Below are 23594 nucleotides of genomic sequence, written 5' to 3'. Positions count from 1 at the left end.
ATGACTGAAGTAAAAGGTATGTGAGGCAATTCCCTAACGATATAAAGTGGAGGGGGTGATGGGAGAAGCTGCTGAGGAGAGGGGGTGATGGGGGAAGCTGCTGAGGAGAGGGGGTGATGGGAGAAGCTGCCGAGGAGAGGGGTGATGGGAGAAGCTGCTGAGGAGAGGGGGTGATGGGAGAAGCTGCCGAGGAGAGGGGTGATGGGAGAAGCTGCTGAGGAGTGGGGGTGATGGGGGAAGCTGCTGATGAGAGGGGGTGATTGGGGAAGCTGCAGAGGAGAGGGGTTGATGGGAGAAGCTGCTGAGGAGAGGGGGTGATGGGGGAAGCTGCTGAGGAGAGGGGGTGATGGGGGAAGCTGCTGAGGAGAGGGGGTGATGGGGGAAGCTTCTGAGGAGAGGGGGTGATGGGGAAGCTGCTGAGTAAAGGGGGTGATGGGAGAAGCTGCTGAGGAGAGGGGTTGATGGGAGAAGCTGCTGAGGAGAGGGGGTGATGGGAGAAGCTGCTGAGGAGAGGGGGTGATGGGGGAAGCTGCTGAGGAGAGGGGGTGATGGGGGAAGCTGCTGAGGAGAGGGGGTGATGGGGGAAGCTTCTGAGGAGAGGGGGTGATGGGGGAAGCTGCTGAGGAAAGGGGGTGATGGGAGAAGCTGCTGAGGAGAGGGGGTGGTGGGGAAGCTGCTGAGGAGAGGGGTTACACAGTACTGAGGATAGGGGATGAGAGGGGAGAAACCTGACACCACTTTCCCCTGGATGGCTGTAAAGCGCAACAATGTTAGCTGGTTTGAAACAAATTTATATTCTTTAAATTCAGCATTGAAAATTCAACTTTTATTTCAGTGCAAATGTACTGTATGTAGTCTTGACAAAAGATAACTTAGAATAGAATTTATATAACATCCAGTATATTATTATTATTATTTATTGTTATAGCGCCATTTATTCCATGGCGCTTTACATGTAAGGAGGGGTATACATAAAAACAAGTACAATAATCTTAAACAATACAAGTCATAACTGGTACAGGAGGAGAGAGGACCCTGCCCGCGAGGGCTCACAATCTACAAGGGATGGGTGATAATACAGTAGGCGAGGGTAGAGCTGGTCGTGCAGTGGTTTGGTCGATCGGTGGTTACTGCAGGTTATAGGCTTGTCGGAAGAGGTGGGTCTTCAGGCTCTTTTTGAAGGTTTCGATGGTAGGTGAGAGTCTGATATGTTGTGGTAGAGAGTTCCAGAGTAGGGGTGATGCGCAAGAGAAATCTTGTATGCGATTGTGGGAAGAGGAGATAAGAGGGGAGTAGAGAAGGAGATCTTCTGAGGATCGGAGGTTGCGTGCGGGAAAATACCGGGAGACGAGGTCACAGATGTATGGAGGAGACAGGTTGTGGATGGCTTTGTATGTCATGGTTAGGGTTTTGTAATGGAGTCTCTGGGAAATTGGGAGCCAGTGAAGGGATTGACAGAGGGGAGAAGCTGGGGAATAGCGGGGGGACAGGTGGATTAGTCGGGCAGCAGAGTTTAGAATAGATTGGAGGGGTGCGAGAGTGTTTGAGGGGAGGCCAGAGAGCAGGAGGTTGCAGTAGTCAAGGCGAGAGATGATGAGGGCATGGACTAGGGTTTTAGCAGATTCTTGGGTGAGGAATGAACGGATTCGTGAAATATTTTTGAGTTGAAGTCGGCAGGAAGTGGAAAGGGCTTGGATATGTGGTTTGAAGGAGAGATCAGCGTCAAGGATTACTCCGAGGCAGCGAGCTTGTGGGACTAGGGAGAGTGGGCAGTCATTTACTGTAATTGATAGGTTCGTAGGGGGGGTCACGTGAGATGGGGGAAAGATGATGAATTCTGTTTTTTCCATGGTAGGTTTCAGAAATATAGCGGAGAAGAAGGATGAAATAGTGGTCAGACATTGAGGGATTCTGGTTAGTAGGGAGGTGATATGTGGTCCAGAGATGTAGATCTGTGTGTCATCAGCGTAGAGATGATACTGAAAGCCATGAGATTCTATGAGCTGTCCCAGGCCAAAGGTGTAAATAGAGAACAGCAGGGGCCCAAGGACTGAACCTTGTGGGACTCCGACAGATAGGGGGCGAGGTGAGGAGGTGGTGTGTGAGTGGGAGACGCTGAATGTCCGGTCTGTTAGGTATGATGAGATCCAGGATAGGGCCAAGTCTGTGATGCCGAGGGATGAGAGGGTCTGTAATAATAGGGAATGGTCCACTGTGTCAAAGGCAGCCGACAGGTCCAGGAGGAGGAGGACAGAGTAGTGTCGCTTGCTCTTGGCGGTTAAGAGGTCATTGGTGACCTTAGTAAGGGCAGTTTCAGTGGAGTGGTGTGACCGGAAGCCAGATTGTAAGCGGTTGAAGAGGGAGCAAGAAGAGAGATGGGAGGACAGTTCAAGGTAGACGTGTTGTTCCAGTAGCTTGGAGGCGTAGGGGAGAAGTGATATAGGGCGATAGCTAGATACAGAGGATGGGTCAAGAGAGGGCTTTTTGAGGATAGGTGTGATGGAGGCATGTTTAAAGCTTGAGGGGAAAACACCAGTTGTTAGTGATAGGTTGAAGAGATGGGTTAGGGTTGGGATGAAGACTGTGGTGAGGTGTGGTATGAAGTGGGATGGGATTGGGTTGAGTGCACAGGTGGTGAGATGTGATCTTGAGAGTAGAGTGGAGAGTGGATCTTTTATAATGGTGGAGAAGTTGGTTTTGAAGGTGGAGGGCTGGGAAGTCGGGAGGAAGGGCTCTGGGGGTTGTTGACCAAAACTGTCTCTGATGTTATCAATCTTCTGCTTGAAAAATGAGGCAAAGTCTTCAGCTGAGATGAGTGGGGAGGGAGGAGGTGCTGGGGGGCGGAGGAGAGAATTGAAGGTGTTGAATAACTGTTTAGGGTTGGGAGACAGTGAGGATATGAGAGATGAGAAGTAGGTTTGTTTAGCTGTGGCTAGTGTGGTCTTGAAAGTAATGAGGGACTGTTTGAATGCGATGAAGTGCTCGTTGGAGTGGGACCTTTTCCATCTGCGCGCAGCAGCCCTGGAAGCTCGCCTCAGCTCTTTGGTCAGGCTGGTGTGCCAGGGCTGTCTGTTGATTTTGCGAGTTTTGGTATGTGTAAGTGGGGCAGCGGATTCCAAAGCTACAGCTATTGTGGTGTTATATAGAGCGGCAGCGTCATCCGCATTGTGTAAGGAACTTATATCTGTAAGAGGGAGGAGGGATTCAGAGAATGAGTGTAGGTCAAGGTGTTTAAGATTCCTGCGAGGGTGTGAAAGTTTGTGGGGTGGGGATTGTAGACATGGAGTGAAGAGGGAAGAGAATGTGAGAAGGTTGTGGTCAGAGAGAGGAAGAGGTGAGTTAGAGAGGTTAGATAGGGAGCAGAGGCGGGTGAAGATGAGGTCCAGTGTGTGGCCATCTTTGTGGGTGGCTGTAGAAGACCATTGAGTGAGGCCGAAGGAGGAAGTGAGAGATAGGAGTTTAGTGGCAGCTGAGAGGGAAGTGTCAATGGGGATGTTTAAGTCGCCCATGATGATAGTAGGGATGTCCGCGGAAAGGAAATGAAGTAACCAGGTGGTGAAGTGGTCAAAGAAGGTGGTGGCTGGCCCTGGGGGGCGGTAGATGACAGCCAGTTGGAGGTTGGAGGGGGAGTAGATGCGCACAGAGTGCACCTCAAAGGAAGGGAGGGTAACAGAGGGTGGCAGTGGGATTGGGGTGAAGGAGCAGGTATCTGACAGGAGAAAACCAACTCCTCCGCCATGTTTGCTGCTGGGGCGGGGGGTGTGAGAAAGGTGGAAGCCGCCATACGAAAGTGCAGCAGGAGAGGCTGTGTCAGAAGGGGTAAGCCAGGTTTCGGTGATGGCGAGGAAGGAAAGTTTGGTAGTAACAAAAAGATCATGGATGTAGGAAAGCTTGTTGCAGACAGAGCGAGCGTTCCACAGAGCTCCTGTTAGTGGGACTGGGGAAGCAGGGTCTGGGTGAATGGGTATAAGGTTGGAGAGGTTACGGAAGGTTGTGATAGAGCGTGGATGGGAGGTAGAAATGACTGTGGGAATGTGGTGAGGAGGACCAGGATTTGGAGAGATATCACCAGCAGTGAGAAGGAGCAGAGAAAGTGTTAGCAGGTGGGAGCAGGAGAGGGAATGAGGGGGCTGTCTGTGTTTGGAGACAGAGGATTGTATGGTAAGGAATAGTTTTGAGGCGGAGGTGAGGTGGATGGGGAGGATTGAAGAAGAGATGAACAGTTCCTTACTAGGAGTAGGGATTAGGGGAATTAGCAGAAAGTGAAGGATTATAGGGGTGAAAGTATATGTTTACTTTAGTCTGAAAAACTGAAAATAATAATCCTATCCGTTTTTAATCTTAACAGATCATCTAAGCAGAAACACAGAGAGGAACTGCCTGTTGTCACATCAAGAAAAAGATAAAGATATACTACACTCTTCAGTGGAAAACTTAATTACCCTAACTGTATATCCAGGCCATCACATTACAGATTTGTCATCCAATTCCCCAAATCATAAAGAACCTTCTGAGAAATCACAGATTTTTACTCCAAGTACAGATCACAGGCAGAACAAAATGTTTCAATGTGGTGAATGTGGGAAACTGTTTACAAAAAAGTCAAATCTTTTTGTACACAAAAGAATTCACACTGGGGACAAGCCATACTCCTGTGCAAAATGTGGAAAATGCTTTACCCGTAAATTCAGCCTTGACCAACATGTGAGAACTCACACAGGACATAAGCCATTTTCATGTTCAGAATGTGGGCAAAGCTTTGTTCAGAAATCATTACTTTTCAGACATGAGATGATGCATACAGGGGAAAAACCAGTTGAACTAACATGTTTTGAATGTGGAAAATATTTTACCAAGAAATCAGGTCTTGCTGAACATCAGAAAATTCACACAGGGGAGAAGCCATTCTCTTGTTCTGAATGTGGAAAAGCTTTTATTCAGAAATCAGGTCTTGTTGAACATCAGAAAATTCATACAGGTGAGAAACTACATAAGTGTTTGGAATGTGGGAAATGTTTTACCCGGAAATCAAATCTTGTTAAACATCAACGATTTCACACAGGCGAGAAGCCATATCCATGCTCAGAATGTGGGAAGCGTTTTACCCAGAAATCAGTTCTTGTTGAACATCAACGTATTCACACGGGAGAGAAACCATTTTTATGTTCTGAATGTGGAAAACGGTTTACACAAAAATCAGATCTTGTTGAACATCAGAGAATTCACACAGGCGAGAAGCCTTATTCTTGTTTCGATTGTGGAAAATGCTTTATCACTAAAGTAAAACTCAAGGTTCATCAGAGAATTCATACTGGGGAGAAGCCATTCACATGTTCTGAATGTGGGAAAGGCTTTACTCAAAAATCACATCTTATTAAACATCATCGATTTCACTCAGGGGAGAAGCCATTTGCATGTTCTGAGTGTGAAAAATGTTTTTCCAAGAAATCAAGTCTTGTTTATCACCAGAGAATTCACACAGGGGAGATGCCATGTTCATGATCAGAATGAAGAGAATGTTTTACCCAGGAATCAGCTTGTTCACGATCAGAAAATTCTCTTGGAGCAGCCCTGCTTGTGTTCAGCATATGGAAAAATGGTTTTGGAACAAATAAAGAATGCTGGAAATGTTTTAACCAGACATTAGCTCATGTTAAACATCATTGCATTCACACGAGAGAGAAACCATTTTAATATTCAGATTGTAGAAAACATTTTACATAGAAATCAGATCTCATCATCATCGAATTGACGCAGAGGAAAACTTTTATTCTTGTTGACTGAGAATTCATGCTGGGAAGAAGAAAAATGTTTTAATTAGTGAGATGAACCTGGATTTGCTAAGCCACCAAATAATGTCAACAGTGCTTGTCATATGAGGAAAAGAGTTAATAGCATTATCCAATACTTTGATATTGATGATTTATCTTTATGATAGGTCATCATTATCAGATTTTTCTGGTTTCAACACCCACACATGAGCTAATAATCACCTCTGATGGCAGCCTATGTCAACAATATACAGAGTGGAACACCACAGCACATTGAAGAGAATAGAAATTGTGCAGTAATAGTAATGTATGGAGCTGTAGTGTTCTACTGCACACCTTGTTTACATCCATCTGCTTATAGAGGTGAGAAAAGGAACTGAGCTGCAGTACGCAACAGCAGCCCTTAAACCATGTACAGAGCTGTGGTGATCCTGGAAACCCTTTACAAAACAAAGAAGGGAAAAATCTTTCCTGTATTTTGATGCAGTGAAGCTGAATTGTCACTATGATTTTTGTCATTGAGTTAATAAAATTAAAATCTATGCTGCAGAGTAGAAATAAAAGTCACTTATTGTGAATCTTCAAAATGTCATGCTCCATCAAGTTATTATTCTAAATCATGTGAAATACTTGTCAATATGCCTTAAGTGGCCATCTCAGTCTCCTGACCTCAATATCATTGAGCCAATCTCGGGAGATCTTAAGTGCGCAGTTCATGCTAGATAGCCCAGGAATTTACAGGAACTGGAAGCTTTTTGCCAAGAAGAGTGGGCAGCTTTACCATCTGAGAAAATAAAGACCCTCATCCACAACTACCACAAAAGACTTCAAGCTGTCATTGATGTTAGAGGGGGCAATACACAGTATTAAGAAATGGGGTATGTGAACTTCTGATCAGGGTCATTTGGATGTTTTGGGCTGTCATTATGATTCAAAAAGAGAAAACACAGTAGTTTGACAATAAGTGGCTTCACTCAACCACTAACCGTGAGAGGAGAAAAAGTTTTGTTGTTGTCATTCATATTCTCTGAAAAAAGGCCAAGAAAGCAAAAATTATGCCCGGGTATGTAAACGTTTGAGCACAACTATATCTTCTCTACCATTTTTGTGCACACGTGGCTGCAGTGCGATTAAATGCTTCACATTCATTCACACCTAAAACAAGTGTGTTGGTGTTTCCATATTACCTTCTAAAAAGTACACACACTGTCAGTTACTGCTGCAAATCTTTTGGGGTATGTCTCTACCAGTTTACTAGCTTTGCACATCTAGATGCTGAAATTTTTGCCCATTTTTTGTCATTGGTGTGTCAGAGGCTGCAAACAGTCACACTGCACCTAGTTGCAGTAGGTCTCTGAGTTTGGCCTTGCAGACAGCTTCTTAAAGGGAACCTGTCACCCCCCCCAGGCGTTTTTTAAGTAAAAGAGCCACCTTGTGCAACACTAATGCTGCATTCTGTCAAGGTGGCTCTTTTATTTAGCGTCCCTTGCACCGCCGAAATAAGCGTTTTTAAAATTAGTCAGACATACCAGAATTTTGACCGGGGGGCAGGTCTTTCCCCCTCTGACACAGACGCCTCGCATCCATCATTCATTTCCTCCTTATGTCTTTGCTCCGCCTCCTCTGTGTTCAATTCAAATGCTGGCGCCTGCGCTGTAATATATTTTCTTGGGCATGTGCAGTTAGCACTGCCCGTTCTCTCACATCACTTCATGGCCTGGCTATCGCGCCCACGTGGACACGCCGGCAGAGATCCCGCCCCGCAGTGTGAATAAATCAGCGACTGCGGGGCGGGATCTCTGGCAGCGCGTCCACGTAGGCGCGATAGCCAGGCCATGAAGTGATGTGAGAGAACGGGCAGCGCTAACTGCGCATGCCCAAGAAAATATATTACAGAGCAGGCGCCCGCATTTGAATTGAAAACAGGAGGCGGAGCAAAGTCATAAAGAGGAAATGAATGATGGATGCGAGGCGTCGGTGTCAGAGGGGGAAAGACCTGTCCCCCGGTCAAAATTCTGGTATGTCTGACTAACATTAAAATCGCTTATTTCGGTGGTGGAAGGGACGCTAAATAAAAGAGCCACCTTGACAGAATGCAGCATTAGTGCTGCACAAGGTAGCTCTTTTACTTAAAAACGCCTGGGGGGTGACAGGTTCCCTTTAACCCTTCTGATTCTTTGACCCAGTAGCAACCTTTCTCCGGCTCTAATTGACACACCTAGACCTTGGTGTTTATAGACTCCAAGCCTGCTGCTGGGAGTTGCCGGTGATATTTCCATTTCCCCCTGTTGAGGCTTGGAGCTATAACATTCAGCTATCTTCCTCTTTGGTGTTGCTGCAGGACATCTGTGTTACATCTGAGTCTACTCAAGATAAGTGTTCCCCTTTTTCGTCTATCCCAGCTGTCTTTATTGGTAGTGGGGATCGACTATTGCTACCCCGTCCTTTCCTAAGTCTAATCAGGGCTTATTGCCATGGTCAGGCAGATATTAGGTTCCTGCTCCGCAATAGGTACCCAACAGGGTGACTATAGATCTGCCTAGGGGTTCCCTTTTCCCTAGTGTTGGGCTCCCTTCCCCTCATCCCTTTGTGTTGCACTTAGTCTTTCCCACACTGTGAGTGACATTTTTATTTGTAAACTAGCTCTTGCTCAGGTTGATTTGAATGAGACCGTCTTTAAACAGCAATTTTCAAGTCTTGCCCCAGATTCTCAATGTGATTTAGGTCTGGACTGTGACTGAGCCATTCAAATGCATAAATGTGCTTTAATCTAAACCATTTCATTGTAGATCTGTCAGTACATTTAAGGGTCATTGTCCTATTTGAAGGTGAACATATTCCCCAGCCTCAAGACTTTTGCAGTCTGTAATAGGTTTCTTTCAGGATTGCCCTGTATTTTCAACCATCAACACCCGTAGAATGTAAGTCCGCAAGGACAAGGTTCTCTCCCCTCTATACCAGTCTGTCATTGTAAATTTGTTTACTGTAAACAATATCTATAACTTTGTATGTAACCCTTTCTCATGTATAGCACCATGGAATTAATGGCGCTATATAAATAAATAATAACCAGTCATATTCCCATCAACTCTGACCAGCTTGCCTGCCCTTTCTGAAGAGAAGCATTGCCACAGCATGATGCTGCTGCCACCATGTTTGGTGGTGGAGATGGTGTTATCAAAATGATGTGCAGTGTGAGTTTTCCACCACACAAAGCAATATGCATTTAGCCTAAAAAGTTCTACTTTGGTCTCACCTGACCAGAGCACCTTATTCCGCATGCTAGCTGTGTCCTTTACTTGGCTTTTGGCTTTTTGACAGCTAATAGTTGTCCTGTGGACAGATTCACCTACCTGAGTTGTGAATATTTGCACATCCTCCGGAGTGACCATCTGCTTCTATAGTGCTCTCCTTGCTAGATATGTCCGTTTAGATGGACTACCATGTTTTCCCATATGCCTTCCATTTTTTGATGATGGCTTGAAGACTTCTCTGTGAGATGTTTAGAGCTTGGTCTACGGTTTTATAACCTAACCCTGCTTTTTCTCCACAACTTTAACCCTGACCTGTTTGATGTGTTCCTTGGTTTTCATTATTCTGTTTGATCCCTAATGTTCTCAAAGAAACCTAGTTATACTGAGAATAAATTGCACACAGGTGGACTCCATTTACGAAATAGGTGATTTCTGTAGGCAATTCGTCACACAGGATTTTACTGTATTTTTCGGATTATAAGACATTCCGGATTACAAGACGCACCCCAAATTTTGAGGAGAAAAATAGAATAACATATTTTTTTTAATAAAATGGTGGTGCTTCTTATAATCCATGTGTCTTATTGTTACTGGGGGTGGTAGCTGCGGTGAAGCGGGTTCCCAGGGTAGCTGCTGGAAGAGGCGGAGAGGGTTGATGCTGCAGGCTGGGATGAGAGGGTGTTCCGATATGCAGCAACCACTGCGGGTGTCCAGTGCGGCTGCGGGGGTGTCCGGTGCTGCTGTGGGGGTGCCCGGCGGTGCTGCAGGGGTGTCCGGTGCTGCTGTGGGTGTCTCTGGTGCTGCAGGGGCTCTGCTGACATTTTGTGAAAGGCCCGAGCACCCGCAGTTCCATGGCTTCCTATACGGTGGACTCTGGGAAAATGGCCGCCAGGGCGGCGCATGCGCAGATGGAGATCTTGGATGATGAGATCTCAGCGAGATCTTGGTGCCGAGATAAGTAAGTACCATCGCTAAACTTTGACCAAATTTCATGATTCTCATGTTTATTTTGAACAACATATTTTGTAAGGATTTGCACTAATCAATTTTTAATGCACCAGTCGTCACTTTCTCAGCATTTGACTCTGCAAAACCCTGTGATGTTCACAATGGCAATTCATTAATCCACATTGAAACACCTGCACCATGCACTTTATACTGTATCTCATTGTGGATGAATAGCCCTCTACATACATATTCGGATAGAATTAACACATCACTTGATTGCTTCATTTGAGTGCTAAAACAAATCTATCATACTTTTTTATACTAATTTATTCAAAATTAAAAGAAGTAGATAAATCTTTACACAAAAAAGTAACAAATTTATTAAATGAATGAAATAATATATGAAAACATCAGCTGTCGGTTCTTGGTAAACTTATGACATATAGCATGACAAGTTGTGTAAGTAGGGGGCTTTTTGTGCATGATGCTTATACCTGATACTGATTAAATAGGGATGTTCTGAAAATTTTGTTCCTTTTTTTTATAATTGGCATACCACTACCCCCTTTACCCCCAAGGGGGGTTTGTACGTTAATGACCGGGCCAATTTTTACAATTCTGACCACTGTCCCTTTATGAGGTAATAACTCTGAAACGCTTCCATGGATCCCGGTGATTCTGACATTGTTTTCTCGTGACATATTGTACTTCATGTTAGTGGTAAAATTTCATTCATATAACTTGCGTTTATTTGTGAAAAAAAAACGGAAATGTGGCGAAAATTTTGATAATTTCGCAATTTTCCAACTTTGAATTTTTATGCCCTTAAATCACAGAGATATGGCACACAAAAAACTTAATAAATAACATTTCCCACATGTTTACTTTACATCAGCACAATTTTGCAATTTTGGAACCAAATTCTTTTTGTGTTAGGAAGTTATAAGGGTTAAAAGTTGACCAGCGAATTTCTCATTTTTACAACACCATTCTTTTTTAGGGACCACATCACATTTGAAGTCACTTTGAGGGGTCTATATGACAGAAAATACCCAAAAGTGACACCATTCTAAAAACTGCACCCCTTAAGGTGCTCAAAACCACATTCAAGAAGTTTATTAACCCTTCAGGTGCTTCACAGGAATTTTTTGAATGTTTAAAAAAAATGAACATTTAACTTTTTTTCACAAAAAAATACTTCAGGTCCAATTTTTTTATTTTACCAAGGGTAACAGGAGAAATTAGACTGGAAAAGTTATTGTGCAATTTGCCCTGAGTACGCTGAAACCTGATATGTGGGGGGGGAACCACTGTTTTGGTGCATGGCAGAGCTCAGAAGGGAAGGAGCGCCAACTGGCTTTTTCTACGCAAAATTGGCTGGAATTGAGATCAGACACCATGTCTCGTTTGGAGAGCCCCGATGTGCCTAAACAGTGGAAACCCCCCACAAATGACACTATTTTGGAAACTAGACCCACAAGGAACTTATCTAGATGTGTGGTGAGAACTTTGAACCCGCAAGGGCTTCACATAAGTTTATAACGTACAACCATACAATTAAAAAATCAGATTTTTTCCACAAAAAAAAAAATTTCACCCCATTTTTATTTTCTCAAGGGAAACAGGATCCCAAAAGTTATTGTGCAATTTTTCCTCAGTACGCTGATATCCCATATGTGGGGTAAACCACTGTTTGGGCGCATGGCAGAGCTCGGAAGGGAAGGAGCGAATTTTGACTTTTTCAATGCAAAATTGGCTGGAATTGAGATTGGGAGCCATGTCGCATTTGGAGATCCCCTGGTGTGCCTGAACAGTGGAAACCCCCCACAAGTAACCCCATTTTAGAAACTAGACCCCCCAAGGAACTTATCTAGATGTGTGGTGAGCACTTTGAACCCCCAAGTGCTTCACAGAAGTTTATAACGCCCGGGTGTGAAAATAAAAAATCATATTTTTTTTCCACAAACATGACCTTTAGTCCCCAATTTTTTATTTTCCCAAGGGTAACAGGAAAAATTGGATCCCAAAAGTTGTTAATAATAAAGTAACTTGGCACTCAACTGGATAATCCTTTGCAAATTAGATTTATTTTATAATTTATTGCAGTCCTGGAAACGTTTCGGCCTATTATCGGCCTTCCTCAGTCTGCCTGCACGTGACATCTTTTGATCACTTTTTTCCGCGTGTGGTAAAATTGATAAGGCGGTTTTAGTCTTCAGGTCAGTACGATGAAAGCGATACCTCATTTATATCATTTTTTTATGTTTTGGCGCTTTTATACAATAAAAACAATTTTATATAAAAAATAATAATTTTTGCATCGCTTTATTCTGCGAGCTATAACTTTATTTTTTTTGCTGATGACGCTGTATGGCAGCTCGTTTTTTGTGGGATAAGATGACGTTTTCAGCGGTACCATGTTTATTTATATCCATCTTTTTTATTGCGCGTTATTGCACATTTTGTTCGGCGATGATAAAGCATTGTTTTTTGCCTTGTGTTTTTTTTTTTTAAAGTGGTTCACTAAAGGGGTTTACTAGTGGGATAGTTTTATAGGGCGGGTCGTTACGGCGATACTGAATGTGTATTTTTATTGTTTTTTTTTAGTTACAGAAAAAGAATTTATTAAGGAATTTTTTTGTTATAATTTTATTATATTGTCCCGTGGGGGACATTACTTTAAAGTGTCAGATCGCTGATCTGACACTTTGCACAGCACTGTGTCAGATCAGCAATCTGGCAGGCGCTGCAAGGCTTTCTCTGTGCCCGCCTCTCTGCAGGACACCGAAGGCCCCCGTGGCCATATTGGATCTAGGTAGGAGATCCTCGGAGCAAAGCGAGTACATCGCGCTGCTCCGAGGGTCTTAGGGAAGCACGCAGGGAGCCCCTCCCTGCGCGATTCTTCCCTATGCCCCGTTACACTGTGATCATGTTTGATTGCAGTGTGCGAGGGGTTAATGTGCCGGGGCGGTCCATGACCGCCCCTGGCACATAGTGCCAGGTGTCAGCTGTGATAATCATCGTCCCAGTCTCAGGTCTTTTGCAGACTCCAACAGGTTTTCTTCAAGAATGGTCCTGTATTTGGCTCCATCCATCTTCCCATCAATTTTAACCATCTTCCCTGTCCCTGCTGGAGAAAAGGAGGCCCAAACCATGATGCTGCCACCACGTTTGAAAGTGGGGATGGTGTGTTCAGGGTGATGAGCTGTGTTGCCCTTATGCCAAACATATCGTTTGGCATTGTTGCCAAAAAGTTCGATTTTGGTTTCATCTGACCCGAGCACCTTCTTCCACGTTTGGTGTGTCTCCCAGGTGGCTTTCTATTGTAAGGTGACATTACGCCCGGGTTAGTAATGGAGAGGTGTCAGTAAGACACCTATCCATTACTTATCCTATAGTAAATAAAGGGTTAAAGAAACACACAATTAGGATAAAGTATTTTAATGAAAGCAGACAACACACACATTTTTAAAATCTTTAAACTGGTAATTCCTTTGCGAAGCCCTCGCTCTTCTGGGAAAAAAGCATAAAATAATAAACCAAACATGTATATTACCTGTCCGGTGCTCAGTCACGTCCCACGGTGTAAATCCATCTCGGGGGTTAATACGTTTACAGCCGGAGCGCTGCTAACACAGCTGCTCCAACTGTGAATGACTGGGGAATAAATGGAGCAGAGCGCACTCAGTGATGAGCAGTGACATCACCGCTAGTTACTGAGCATGCACCGGCTGCTTCCAGGCAGAACCGCAAGAGTATAGAGCAGGCAGAGTGACAAGAGTACTAAGTAGGCAGAGCCGCAAGGGTGCGGAGCACCAGCAGAGCTGCAAGAGTACGGAGCACAGGCAGAGTCACAAGAGTACAGAGCAGGCATAGCCGCAAGAGTATGGAGCACAGACAGACGGAGAGGACACAAGGATAGACACAGCAGGGAATGTAGCCACAGATGAGGAGACCAAGAGAAAGAGGCAGGACTGAGTTCACACAAGGTAATGGTACGAGACAAGGTATGGAAACAAAGACACAGGGACCAGGGTATACACAGGCACAAGGCAAGGCTAGAAACAATAGCACAGAGACCAGGCTATACAGCCTCCTGGAGGGCAGACAGACAAGTACAAAGCAAAGCTAGGAATTAAGCATAGGACTTATGGGTTAAAAAAAAGTTTACGTGTAGATTTGGTGTCCATATATTGGGAATATAACCTATGGGAAGGCATCCATGCAACTCTATTCTCGTTAGTCTGGTTAGATATATAAGCTGCTTCTGAATCCTTCAAACACTGTTCCATTTCACTATCTTCCTGTTAGGCATCGGGTTCCTGTTGCTGCACAGCAGGAATCCCGAGCCTTGCATTCGGCAGTCTCCCATTCCTCTCCAGCCACAGAGGAGGCTGCTCAGCAGACTCGTCGATCCAGGCGCTCTGCTGAGACCAGCTCTGTAGGTTTGGTTACTGCTGCTACCTCTGGTTCAGTTATAGCAACGCATGCTGGTGAGCAGCGAGCTACTCCAGGGACTAAGTCCTCCTTTCGGTCCACTGAGCATGGGGTGATCTCTCATTGGAGATCAGGGGTCACATGCTCAGGTCCTCCAGCTCGGATTGGACCATCTGGAAGGTCAGGAAGGACGTGCTATAAAAGGTTTGCATGGCCGCTTGGCCATGCGCTAATATAGAGATTGATTTAGACCATGTGGAGTGAGAGTTGTATGCACGTATGAATGTCTCTGGTGAATGACTCATTGGAAACCCCTACCCTTGGTACGCATGTGTTGTGTAGCCTAGCCTGCTAGCGCCCAGGCTGAGGAGCAAGTAGGAGGCAGACTCAGAGACTGGCATCAACGCCAAGTGGTGGCTTGGTCTGTGTGTCAGGGTTCTCTTGGTCGACACTCCACTGTCGCCAGCGTCCCTTAGGGGCGTTCGCAGTTGCGACGCCGCACGCTTAGTAGGACTAGAGGGACTCAGACCCTGTGTCCTTGAGGCTGAGATCTGTGACCTGATACGGAGCGTTTACCTTGCCGAGCTCTGTGAGCTTTAACAGCCTCCGGCATTTATGTTCAGCGGTAGTGCGGCTCTGTGAAGCAACAGAGTCCGCCCCTGTACACACCGGGTGACGTTAACCCGCGTGGGCCCCTCTATTATACCGCCATATAGCATACACCATTACTAGCAGCAGTTTACCACCCCTGCATGGTGGACCCCGGGCTGCGAACGCACCTTATTACCATTTTTATTATTTGGTGCGTTCCACCAGCCCTAACACTTCCTTTGAGGTCATTCGTTTAATATATCAGATTGTAGACAATAGGCAACCCCTCAGGTATGCCTTAAGGGTATCCCAGAACAGGTTAATATTTTGGGGTTCAGGAGGGGATGAGATGAAGCAGCTCAGTTCGTTTACAGTTCTATCATTCGAATCTATCAGCTTCAGTCAGAATGGGTTTAGCTTCCAGAATATAGTGTGGTTTGACCGGCCAAGACAAAGGACGGACTGTGATCTGAAATTCCCCTATTACCATGTTCCACGCCATTTACCCACATTGCTAGACTGCTGGAACCAAATATGTAGTCTATACGGGATAAAGTACGTTTAGTAGAGGAATGACAAGTATATTCCCTTACCATGGGGTGATGTAACCTCCACTGATCTAGACAATCACTGCCTTCCATGAATAACACTAGCTGAGACGGGGAGGGGGCTCCCCTAGAAATTATACTATCTAATCTACTTCTGTCAAGGCTAGTATCCAAAACTAGATTAAAATCTCCCATACATATAACATGCACATCCGGATAATTTAAAGCAAAACTCAATGCCATTTGAAGAATTGAGATATTAGCTGGAGGAGGATTATAGATACACAGTATGACATATCTTGTACAGTTTATCATTGCGTATACAAAAATAAAACGCCCTTCCGGGTCCCTTCCAGCTTCTCTGACCTCCCACCTAACATCTCTATTTAACAACAACGAAATCCCATTGAATAACTAGTATGAAACATATGAATGAACCATTGTACCCAAGGCTTCTGTATGTGCCGAGTAGAATCTCTGGTTAAGTGCATCTCAACCAGAGCCACACAGCACAGCTTCCCCCACATGGCACAGGGAGCCCCCCCCACACACAGCACAGGTGTCCTCACATGGCACAGGGAGCCCCCCTCACACAGCACAAGGAGCCCCCACACACACAAAGCACAGGTGTCCTCACATGGCACAGGGAGCCCCTCCCCCTTCACAGGAGACCCCATATGGCACAGGGAGCCCCCCCTCACACAGCACAGGTGCCCCCACATGGCACAGGGAGCCCCTCCCCCTTCACAGGAGACCCCATATGGCACAGGGAGCCCCCCCTCACACAGCACAGGTGCCCCCACATGGCACAGGGAGCCCCCCTCACACAGCACAGGTGCCCCCACATGGCACAGGGAGCCCCCCTCACAGCACAGGGAGTCCCCCTCACACAGCACAGGTGCCCCCACATGGCACAGGGAGCCCCCCTCACACAGCACAGGTGCCCCCACATGGCACAGGGAGCCCCCCCTCACACAGCATAGGTGTCCTCACATGGCACAGGGAGTCCCCCTCACACAGCACAAGTGCACCCACATGGCACAGGGAGCCCCCCTCACACAGCACAGGTGTCCTCACATGGCACAGGGAGTCCCCCTCACACAGCACAAGTGCCCCCACATGGCACTGGGAGCCCCCCTCACACAGCACAGGTGTCCTCACATGGCACCGGGAGCCCCCCCTCACACAGCACAGGTGCTCCCACATGGCACAGGGAGCCCCCCTCACAGCACAGGGAGTCCCCCTCACACAGCACAAGTGCCCCCACATGGCACAGGGAGCCCCCCTCACACAGCACAGGTGTCCTCACATGGCACAGGGAGCCCCCCCTCACACAGCACAGGTGCCCCCACATGGCACAGGGAGCCCCCCCTCACACAGCACAGGTGCCCCCACATGGCACAGGGAGTCCCCTTCACACAGCACAAGTGCCCCCACATGGCACAGGGAGCCCCCCTCACACAGCACAGGTGTCCTCACATGGCACCGGGAGCCCCCCCTCACACAGCACAGGTGCCCCCACATGGCACAGGGAGCCCCCCTCACACAGCACAGGTGCCCCCACATGGCACAGGGAGCCCCCCTCACAGCACAGGGAGTCCCACTCACACAGCACAAGTGCCCCCACATGGCACAGGGAGCCCCCCTCACACAGCACAGGTGTCCTCACATGGCACAGGGAGTCCCCCTCACACAGCACAAGTGCCCCCACATGGCACAGGGAGCCCCCCTCACACAGCACAGGTGTCCTCACATGGCACCGGGAGCCCCCCCCTCACACAGCACAGGTGCCCCCACATGGCACAGGGAGCCCCCCCTCACACAGCACAGGTGTCCCCACATGGCACAAGGAGCCCCCCCTCACACAGCACAGGTGTCCCCACATGGCACAAGGAGCCCCCCCTCACACAGCACAGGTGTCCTCACATGGCACAGGGAGTCCTCCTCACACAGCACAGGTGCCCCCACATGGCACAGGGAGTCCCCCTCACACAGCACAGGTGCCCCCACATGGCACAGGGAGCCCCCCCCACACACAGGTGTCCTCACATGGCACAGGGAGCCCCCTCCTCACACAGCACAGGTGTCCTCACATGGCACAGGGAGCCCCCCCCCCCCTCACACAGCACAGGTGTCCTCACATGGCACAGGGAGTCCCCCTCACACAGCACAGGTGCCCCCATCACACAGCACAGGTGTCCTCACACGGCACAGGGAGCCCCCCCTCACACAGCACAGGTGTCCTCACATGGCACAGGGGGCCCCCTCACACAGCACAGGTGCCCTCACATGGCACAGGGAGCCCCCCTCACACAGCACAGGTGCCCTCACATGGCACAGGGAGCCCCCCTCACACAGCACAGGTGTCCTCACATGGCACAGGGCGCCCCCCCACACAGCACAGGTGTCCTCACATGGCACAGGGCGCCCCCCCCCACACAGCACAGGTGTCCTCACATGGCACAGGGCGCCCCCCCCCACACAGCACAGGTGTCCTCACATGGCACAGGGCGCCCCCCCCACACAGCACAGGTGTCCTCACATGGCACAGGGCGCCCCCCCCACACAGCACAGGTGTCCTCACATGGCACAGGGAGCCCCCCCCCACACAGCACAGGTGTCCTCACATGGCACAGGGAGCCCCCCCCACACAGCACAGGTGTCCTCACATGGCACAGGGAGCCCCCCCCCCCACACAGCACAGGTGTCCTCACATGGCACAGGGAGCCCCCCCCCCACACAGCACAGGTGTCCTCACATGGCACAGGGAGCCCCCCCCCACACAGCACAGGTGTCCTCACATGGCACAGGGAGCCCCCCCCCCACACAGCACAGGTGTCCTCACATGGCACAGGGAGCCCCCCCCCACACAGCACAGGTGTCCTCACATGGCACAGGGAGTCCCCCTCACACAGCACAGGTGCCCCCACATGGCACAGGGAGCCCCCCACACACAAAGCACAGGTGCCCCCACATGGCACAGGGAGCCCCCCACACACACAGCACAGGTGCCCCCACATGGCACAGGGAGCCCCCTCACACAGCACAGGTGTCCTCACATGGCACAGGGAGCCCCCTCACACAGCACAGGTGTCCTCACATGGCACAGGGAGCCCCCTCACACAGCACAGGTGTCCTCACATGGCACAGGGAGCCCCCCTCACAGCACAGGGAGCCCCCTCACACAGCACAGGTGTTCTCACATGGCACAGGGAGCCCCCCCTCACACAGCACAGGTGTCCTCACATGGCACAGGGCGCCCCCCCCCACACAGCACAGGTGTCCTCACATGGCACAGGGCGCCCCCCCACACAGCACAGGTGTCCTCACATGGCACAGGGAGTCCCCCTCACACAGCACAGGTGCCCCCACATGGCACAGGGAGCCCCCCACACACACAGCACAGGTGCCTCCACATGGCACAGGGAGCCCCCTCACACAGCACAGGTGCCCCCACATGGCACAGGGAGCCCCCTCACACAGCACGTGTCCTCACATGGCACAGGGAGCCCCCTCACACAGCACAGGTGCCCCCACATGGCACAGGGAGCCCCCTCACACAGCACGTGTCCTCACATGGCACAGGGAGCCCCCCTCACACAGCACGTGTCCTCACATGGCACAGGGAGCCCCCTCACACAGCACAGGTGCCCCCACATGGCACAGGGAGCCCCCTCACACAGCACGTGTCCTCACATGGCACAGGGAGCCCCCTCACACAGCACAGGTGCCCCCCTCACACAGCACGTGTCCTCACATAGCACAGGGAGCTCCCTCACACAGCGCAGGTGCCCCCACAGAGAGCCCCATTTTCACTGCTGAGCTCCTCCCCCCTAATGTCACATGACTTCACCGCAGGTCCTGCAGTCACTTAGTATGCTCAGCGCTGTCGCTCATCACGTGACGGTGACATCTTCCCAGGTCCTACAGTCACTGCTCGGCATCCTCTCTTTAATAAAACTTGCCCTTTTTTTTTTTTCTTTTGTCACTGATCACGTGACAGTGACGTCACCACAGGTCCTGCAGGCACCATTATTGAGCGCTGCTCCATTGCAGGTCTAGCTCGGGGTACGTATGACGTGTGCTGTGTGCATTGTATGATGCTTTATGCTTGTCAATAATGTTGCTAATAGTGTCTCACCGCAGAACCTCACAATGGCCTGCCACTCAGTCAGCAAGGGCTCCATACAGAACTTTACTAGCAGAGGAAGCATGCTGAAAACCACAGAGATCTGGGCTGAGGCTATATGGCGACTGTGGCTGCGATATTTGTGGTGTGACCAAAGTTCCCTATCTGAAAAGGTCTGTAGTGTCCCCCCAGGGTAATATGACTGCGACAAGTCACAACAAGTCCAACTTCAGCGTCTTAGCTTTTTCCCTGTCGCAATACCCCAGGAGGGCGTCACTTGCCCTGCGATGTAGCTGCGATACATAGCGAACGTTGGGGTCAAAGTGGCCATGTAGCCCCAGGCTTAGGATTGGTTCCCACACACCAGTGTTCAGCTTCATAGCTGTAGCAAATCTGCATCAAAATCCACATGTTCTATATATGCATGGCAGCGGGGGAAATCTGCTGAGATAATCAGGATGAATGCATACGCTTTCACGTTTAAGGCCACGTGGACACGTTGAGTATATGCATTTTTCATCCTCTCCTGGTTTTGGCTTACAAATCACGATGCAAAATGCTGAATGTGTGAACATGGCCTAGAGTGGTTGTCCCCAGACCTGGTTGCTAGCATTGGCTGACCCGTTGGCAGTGGGTCAACTAATGGGCGAGCTCAGCGGGCTGTGAGCAGGGTATCGTCTACACTGGCATAGACGTTGAGCTCAGTGAATGGCTGCTGCACTGTCAGTGTGACATCAGCACCCCTGCCATTGCCAGACACTGAGAGCAGTGCACTTTTTTTTAATACCGAAGTGTACATGAGGACAAAGATGTCCTGAAAAGTGTCAAGCCCTTTAAATCCGAACAACAGATGAATTTCTGCTGCAGATTTGATTCCACCACTCAGGGATGAGATTTGTTAAAGTTCCTTCCACTTTACCAATATTATAATTAATTAATTGAATTTTCCATTCATAAAACTGGATGGCAAATCCAGAGTCTACTCACCACCTGCAGATATATCTTAAACGAGAGGAGACTATGTCTGAGGCCTGCCTATGTAGAAATAGGTTCCCCTGACTCCTGATCTTACTTGTCAACTTTTGAGAAGGGACATATGGGAGATTGCAAAGAGGATTCTAGAAAGTGGCACATCTGACTTTACGCCCTCCCAATTTACAGCATATGAATGACAAATATTACATAGAGATCCCTTCATTTTATACCAAAATGAGTATAGAACACACACCAGACACAGGATCATCAAACTTATTTCCCTGCCTACATCCTTAACGCTAGATTTCTTTTATCCTAACCTGTTGCAAAACCCATTATACAAATTCAATACTAAACCCTTCTATTTACAGACCTTAGACCAGACCTGACCAAGACCTGGCTTTCTTTATGTAGAGCTTAGACCAGACCCTCACTACATCTTGCTATATATTTAGTCCCTGAACTATTCCTTTACAGATAAAATTCCGGCACTTGGTGTTAAAAATTAAATCCTTTATTCAGTAATGAGTAAAAAATCATGTATTCATGTACTGTGGCCAAAAAGTGAACCAATGTGTTTAAAAGTATGAGCAATGACTAAAGCCCCCGTTACACACTGCGATATCGCTAGCAATATCGCTGTAAAGTCACCGATTTTGTGACGTTACAGCGATATTGCTAGCGATATCGCTGCATGTGAAACTTACGTCCGACCGGCTCCCCCGCTGGTTATCGCTGATCGCGTGAGAAGCTCCTGGACCATTCCTCGTCGGGCGCTTCCTGCGCGCCGGCGAGCGACGCGTGGAGCCGGGCGGGAGGACGCAGGATCGCCGCGTCTGACAGGTAAGTAGCGACCCCCGACCCCTGCGATGTCGCTGGTGAGATCTGCCTGTGTGGCAGCTCACTAGCGACCACTTAGCGATGCACCAGCGATCCTGACCGCGTCATATCGCTGGTCGGGATCGCTGGTGCATCGCTAGGTGTAATGGTACCCTAAGGGTGGACATGTCTGAAATGCATAGTCTCTTCTTATGACAACAACACATGGATATGTGTGTTTAATCATGATTGAATAGAGGATTTTATTTTTTATACCATGTGTCTGTTTACCTTTGTCCAGAAGCTTCGGTGCATTGGACAATATGATTAAAACTCCAGAGCTTCCTACACATACTGTAAGCTGCTAGACTGGTGGTCTGCATCCCCCATTTCTCTTTTGTTTATATACACTCTTTTACAGACCAGATGTTTAGATACTCAGACACTTTTCCCCATTAATTCACATTCCTCCACTCCCAGGGCATCAGATACAATCTACCAAGAAACTGATGGTTTGCAATAAATCTCAGTGTGCAGAGGCCAAAGACTAGGAGTCTGTGTTTTAGCTGCAAAAAATAAAGTGATAAAACACGTGTAAAACTTGGAGGTGTGGATGGAACCTAATATCCATCACCTGTATATATATATATATATATATATACAGTGCCTACAAGTAGTATTCAACCCCCTGTAGATTTAGCAGGTTTACACATTCGGAATTAACTTGGCATTGTGACATTTGGACTGTAGATCAGCCTGGAAGTGTGAAATGCACTGCAGCAAAAAAGAATGTTATTTCTTTGTTTAATTTTTTTGTAAATTGTGAAAAGTTTATTCAGAGGGTCATTTATTATTCAACCCCTCAAACCACCAGAATTCTGTTTGGTTCCCCTAAAGTATTAAGAAGTATTTCAGGCACAAAGAACAATGAGCTTCACATGTTTGGATTAATTATCTCTTTTTCCAGCCTTTTCTGACTATTTAAGACCCTCCCCAAACTTGTGAACAGCACTCATACATGTTCAACATGGGAAAGACAAAGGAGCATTCCAAGGCCATCAGAGACAAGATCGTGGAGGGTCACAAGGCTGGCAAGGGGTACAAAACCCTTTCCAAGGAGTTGGGCCTACCTGTCTCCACTGTTGGGAGCATCATCCGGAAGTGGAAGGCTTATGGAACTACTGTTAGCCTTCCACGGCCTGGAGAGCCTTTGAAAGTTTCCTCCCGTGCCGAGGCCAGGCTTGTCCGAAGAGTCAAGGCTAACCCAAGGACAACAAGGAAGGAGCTCTGGGAAGATCTCATGGCAGTGGGGACATTGGTTTCAGTCAATACCATAAGTAACGTACTCCACCGCAATGGTCTCCGTTCCAGACGAGCCCATAAGGTACCTTTACTTTCAAAGCGTCATTTCAAGGCTCCTCTACAGTTTGCTCATGATCACTTGGAGGACTCTGAGACAGACTGGTTCAAGGTTCTCTGGTCTGATGAGACCAAGATCGAGATCTTTGGTGCCAACCACACACGTGACGTTTGGAGACTGGATGGCACTGCATACGACCCCAAGAATACCATCCCTACAGTCAAGCATGGTGGTGGCAGCATCATGCTGTGGGGCTGTTTCTCAGCCAAGGGGCCTGGCCATCTGGTCCGCATCCATGGGAAGATGGATAGCACGGCCTACCTGGAGATTTTGGCCAAGAACCTCCGCACCTCCATCAAGGATCTTAAGATGGGTCGTCATTTCATCTTTCAACAAGACAACGACCCAAAGCACACAGCCAAGAAAACCAAGGCCTGGTTCAAGAGGAAAAAAATCAAGGTGTTGGAGTGGCCTAGTCAGTCTCCTGACCTTAACCCAATTGAAAACTTGTGGAAGGAGCTCAAGATTAAAGTCCACATGAGACACCCAAAGAACCTAGATAACTTGGAGAAGATCTGCATGGAGGAGTGGGCCAAGATAACTCCAGAGACCTGTGCCGGCCTGATCAGGTCTTATAAAAGACGATTATTAGCTGTAATTGCAAACAAGGGTTATTCCACAAAATATTAAACCTAGGGGTTGAATAATAATTGACCCACACTTGTATGTTTAAAATTTATTAAAATTTAACTGAGCAACATA

At 48.0% G+C, this 23594-nt stretch overlaps 2 protein-coding genes across 8 annotated transcripts in view; both read left to right on the top strand.

The window, feature by feature from the left end:
• Positions 1-7197, top strand: part of LOC141100177 (uncharacterized) — a 53352-nt gene extending 46155 nt beyond the window's left edge. For all 4 annotated transcript variants that reach the window (XM_073588465.1, XM_073588466.1, XM_073588467.1 and 1 more), the window contains one exon: positions 4349-7197. In XM_073588465.1, the coding sequence (XP_073444566.1) occupies positions 4349-5502 (1154 nt within the window). In that variant the 3' untranslated portion in view covers positions 5503-7197. The remainder of the gene's footprint in view (positions 1-4348) is intronic.
• A 6619-nt stretch (positions 7198-13816) lies between these two features.
• The window catches only part of LOC141100171 (uncharacterized), a 66891-nt gene continuing 57113 nt past the window's right edge, over positions 13817-23594 (top strand). The window contains exon 1 of one of the 4 annotated variants that reach the window (XM_073588458.1): positions 13817-13962. Coding sequence is in view for 2 of the 4 variants with exons in the window: in XM_073588459.1 (XP_073444560.1) it covers positions 19657-19851 (195 nt within the window). In the remaining 2 variants the exon portion in view is untranslated. The other 3 variants (XM_073588457.1, XM_073588459.1, XM_073588455.1) reach the window with 3 other exon arrangements.

Source organism: Dendrobates tinctorius, unplaced genomic scaffold (genome assembly GCF_039654945.1).
Source record: "Dendrobates tinctorius isolate UK_male_01 unplaced genomic scaffold, ASM3965494v1 ptg000103l, whole genome shotgun sequence".
Classification (NCBI taxonomy): Eukaryota; Metazoa; Chordata; class Amphibia; order Anura; family Dendrobatidae; genus Dendrobates; species Dendrobates tinctorius.
This window is presented reverse-complemented; position numbering and strand designations above follow the sequence as displayed.